The sequence below is a fragment of the Camelina sativa genome, chromosome 20, assembly GCF_000633955.1.
Source record: "Camelina sativa cultivar DH55 chromosome 20, Cs, whole genome shotgun sequence".
In the NCBI taxonomy this organism is placed as follows: Eukaryota; Viridiplantae; Streptophyta; class Magnoliopsida; order Brassicales; family Brassicaceae; genus Camelina; species Camelina sativa.
The window spans coordinates 13,885,086-13,889,968 of record NC_025704.1 but is presented as its reverse complement, the minus strand read 5'-3'; the positions used below and the strand labels follow the sequence as shown (position 1 = coordinate 13,889,968).

Genomic DNA, 4,883 nt, shown 5'->3' with positions numbered 1-4,883 from the left:
TTACACAGTATATAATGATATATAGTAGTATCGTAGCGTTCATGTGTACATGTCGTTTGTGTCTCTGATATACGCACAACACATTGATGTGTCTGATCTGTTGGCCTGTTAAAGAGAAGTAAAAACACTTAGCAGAGAGAGAACCACATTGAAAGAAAGTAGTTGTGAGACTCGGGCATTGATTTGGCTTATACATTTATAGTTCAGTTACGTTTATGTGTGCCATTTGACACTTGTCTTAATTTCCAACTCTCTTACGTCTATATACTCCATTGTCAATACGCGAACAGAACGTAGATTTTTCTTTCAATTTTGAGTCAGTAAAAATGTTATAGAATTTGGTTTGAAACCAATAAAAACTCGGAAAATAGAGAGGAAGTCTATAAATCGTAAGTCTCGAAGTCTCTGATGATGTAATGTAAATAAAAAGGAACCGGACTTAGAATATAACGTACGTCTCGAAGTCTCTGATGATCCAAGGGAGTCTATAAATCGCAAGTCTTAGTTGAAAAAAGTCTCTGATGCATGCCAAGAAGACCTCTAAGTTAGTAATTTGTTTTGCTAATAATGTAAATATGCATTAGAAAAATGGAATTGTTTAGGTTTTGACAAAATTGTATAATTAACCTATAGATTGGTGAAAGCTTTTATTTTTTGCTTTGAACAAACATAGATTGGTGAAAGCTAAATTCAGTTCACATACCTGTAAAATATATTACAACCTAAACGTTTTGTTTCAAAACAAGTTATTAAAACAAACAAAATTACTCAAATTGTTGATTTTTTTTTTCCGAAACGTGAATTTGGGGCTTTAATTGGAGATTAGACAAATTAATTTGGGGGTTGCACAAAAAAAAAAAAAGGGGGAAAATCACATTTTTTACATTCAAAATGTCATTGAGTAGCACTTTAAATCTTGAGATTATTTCACTAACACTATAAAATTTTAAAATAATTTTACTAAAACTTTAACCTTAAAACTAACACTTTTGTTTGCACCGCTATTAAAAAAGACGAAACAGTAATATCCATCAACATAAAATAGTTAAACTATGCTGGTTTGATTTAAATATTTGTTTAATTTATTTTATTTAATTTAATTATTTATTACGGTTGATAAAAAAAATTAGAAAACAAAAAAATTACATCAAAGCAAAAAAAAAATGAAGAATCAAAGGTAATGTTAAAACATTTGATAAATGTAATATTGATGACGACAACATATTTAGAAGATTCATTGGTTTCCAATGAGAAGTCAATCAATTTAATCAGAATCAAGAGGAAATGCATTTATTAAAAAGATTAATAATATGAAGAGTGATGTTGTAAATGTTTTGTCTACAACGAAGATGAATACAAATTTATCTTTTTCTCTTTTTATTTATTTCTAAAAACTAAAACTAATTTAAATTTAAATTAAACTAACTAGTTTAACTATTTTGTGTTGACGAATATTATTATTCTGTTACTTTTTATGGCGGTACAAACATGAAAGTTAGTTTGAAGATTTAAAGTGTTAGTAAAATCATTTAGAAGGTTCAAAGTGTTAGTAAAATCATTTTAAAGGTTTATAGTGTTAGTGAAATTTTCTGAAGGTTTAAAGTGATAATCAGTTACACTTTGAAAATTTAAAATGTGATTTTCCCAAAAAAAGGGACAAATTAATTTGGGCTATTTACCTTATTTACTTCTTCATATACTAGTAATTTATGAAATTTATGTGAGGAAAAATAATCAGTATTTACTTAATAAATAGATTCATCTAACCCTTAGAAGCCAAAAAAAAAAAAAAAAAAAAAAATCTCCACTAATGAAGGTGTCGTCGCAAGTCTTTGGCTACTATGGGAGATAAAACTCTCTCCTCCTCTAATGAAAAAGGTATTTTAGGATTCTCCCTTAAGGGCATCTTTAAAAGGGTAACTATTTTTGGTGTTATTAGACTAAATATATTATGAAAATAATGTAAGATCAGTAGTTAAGATCTTTTGTTAAAAAAGTTAGTTATTGGGAGAACATGTTTAAGATCATAAGATTTAATTATATAATATTCTTAAACATATTACAATTATAAAAACTTATAAAAGAACATTTAAATTTCTAACTTATAAAACTTTTACTAAAATTCAAAATACAAAGAATGCCAAAGCAATAGATGTTAGCTGGTGAATGACAAAAGGAAACCTGTAAATCTTCTTCAAGTAGAATCAATTTGATTGCATCATCGATCTGCAATTTCCCACAGAAAATGCCGAGGGCGATTACTATCGAGTGAGCTGATGCTTGGAGTGCATCAATGCTTGCAAGTTCACCATCATTTGTCTTCTTGAGCAGATCTTCTACTGCTTTCACTAGCTTCTCTACCTGAATTTCTGCAAAAGACACACAACTCAATAAGGGTAAAATCTACAAGGTGGTGGAACTGAAGAGAAAAGTGTATTATACCATGGACGTCACTAGTATAATACTTATCTTCAGGCGCTCGGAAAAAGACTAGATCTTGATGTAACTTTCTCGCTAGATGTTCAATGATCATTGAACGCGTAAGAGGAACTCTTTCAAGTGCAGTACATGCTAGTCTCATTAGCGGCATTGTGAATGGTCTGATCCCTTCTGTTAGCTACACATGATCATCGTGCAGTCATTGCACAAGCATAAGTAGAATTTCAATAGAAACTGAGCAGAGAAGGGCAAGTCTAGTGCTTTACATCTCACTTCCACTAATCCAATTTTCAACCTATTAATCACTTCACAGAACTACGCCCAGAATCCGATCAAACATTAGAGACTCTTAAAAAACAACAGAATATTCAACCTATCGATCACATTAGCACTCAAAATAGCGAAACATAGACATGGATCAAACATCACGGACTCTAAAGAACACATTCGATTTGATTGATGTTCATGGATACAAACAAGAAACAACATCAAATTCTCAGCTTTATGTTGAATAGACATTCAAACAGATCCAAATTACAGGAAATTTTAGCTAAACATCATCAAAATCAGAGCTTCAGAACACTATCAAATTTGCCACTCATCGAGTTCACTACCTATTGAACACATAAGAACTCAGATGGCAAAACCAAGAAACCGATCAAACATTAGGGACACTAACTTAAGAACACAATAGATCAGATGGTCATCAACATAAAACTAACAACAGAAAGCTCTCAGCTTTAAGTTGGATGAGCAACGAACAAACCCAATCACAAGGATTCTAGCTAAATTCAATCAAACCCACTACTGATCACTAGCTTAAAGCAGTAAACTTTAGAAGCAAACCAGATCGAATTTCGTGAATTATGGAACAAACCTGATACTCCCATTCAGCTGCAATAGCCTTAGCGAGAGCCAAAGAACGAAGCTTGAGAGGTCTTTTGGAAGGGGCTTTAAGTGTTCTGTAATCGAGCATCACAGTCCATCTATTCCCATCATCAGCTTCCCTTGTCGTCACTTTCTTGTAAAACCTCTTCCCAACGATCGAACCGGTCATAAAAGACGTGAGCATCGTCACTGAATCCGAGTCGTTGTTCCGGCGAGTGTTGGGAGCTTTCACTAAGACGGGTTTCTCATTTTCTTTCTCGAACGTGAACGACGAAGACGAAGAAGATTCTGATGGCTGAGTATCGGAATCGGGTTGACGAGCGGCGGATGTCATACACAAGGATCGAGCACGAACGGCCAGATTAGAAGAGTTTCTAACCGATTTAAAAGCTCTTCCGATTAACATCGCCGCCATTTAATTTCTTCCCTCTCTGGTGACAGAAATGGACTTCTCTCTCACCTTGTAGCTTTTAGTCGGCGAAGATGGTGACCACGAAGCTTTAGCCATTTTGGAGAGAAAGAAGAAAACGATTTCAAAAAGAAGGAGAAATAAAAAATTTTATTTCTTTGCAAAAAATCTCAACCAATCAGCTTAAGCCACGTTCTATGAGAACTGAGGTTAAATCAGTTCTAATTGAAGAACAAAAAAATGTTCTAAGTCTACTGTTACAATATTTTCTTTGTTAAAAGGTCTTAGAACACCCTCATAGTTATGCCGATAAAGATGGCCTAAACCATAAAATAGAGAATAGACATATCTAATTAAATTGATTAAATAAATATTATAAAATAAATAAATTATAGATATGATTTATTTAACAATTATTATATAATTATAACATATTTAACCAACAAATACAACTTCTAATTTAAATATTTTATTTATAAATAATTTTGCCCCACAGTGTATCGTGTGTCTTAATCTAGTTTACTTATTATAAACAGATTTTAAACCTCTATAAATTAATATTCTTTAAATTAATAATCACTATAAATTAATAATTTTTTTCGATCGTGAGTTGGGCCGGTGTAAAAGATGACACAATTCGATAAAATAATAAGATAATAATTTTTTTGGAAATTCTATGTAAAAATATGGTCCTGTCAATATCATAAATTGATAATGATATAAACTATCATTGAAACAACCCTTCCCGTTTTTTTTTTTTTATACCTTAATTTACTAGTGGTCCCATACCCACTAACATCCTAACAACAATCAATAACCGCGGATAACCAAATAAAACAATTCCAATAGAATTCCAACATAAATAATCCAATAACCAATAACATCATAATCCAAACAAAGAAAATAACCAAAAGCTAACATCCAACAATGTTCCAATGACTTAATCTAGCAACCTAACATCAGCTAGACCACAATCAATCAAGTCTCTAGAACACCCTCCTCCTCATTGCCTTTGATTCCACGATCACACTTTTCCTTTACCTGCACACCACAAACAACAATTGAGATGCGTAAGTATTATCATAAATACTTAGTGAGGCCGTCCTCCCATCTACTAGGTTATACACACAAGCATATGAGACCCTCA

At 32.0% G+C, this 4,883-nt stretch overlaps 1 protein-coding gene across 1 annotated transcript; it reads right to left on the bottom strand.

The window, feature by feature from the left end:
* On the bottom strand, positions 2,094-3,846 carry LOC104770751. Its single transcript, XM_010495208.1, has 3 exons — positions 3,317-3,846; positions 2,443-2,617; positions 2,094-2,369 (listed from the first exon to the last, which is right to left on the bottom strand). The coding sequence occupies exons 1-3, from the start codon at positions 3,740-3,742 to the stop codon at positions 2,098-2,100; spliced, it is 873 nt and encodes a 290-aa protein (XP_010493510.1). The 5' UTR covers positions 3,743-3,846; the 3' UTR covers positions 2,094-2,097.

Coding starts and splice junctions, on each gene's coding strand:
- LOC104770751 (XM_010495208.1), bottom strand. CDS start 3,742: ATGGCGGCGATGTTAATCGGAAGAGCTTTTAAATCGGTTAGAAACTCT. Junction 2,618..3,316: donor CAGCTGAATGGGAGTATCAG/GTTTGTTCCATA, acceptor GATCATGTGTAG/CTAACAGAAGGGATCAGACC. Junction 2,370..2,442: donor TTATACTAGTGACGTCCATG/GTATAATACACT, acceptor TGTCTTTTGCAG/AAATTCAGGTAGAGAAGCTA.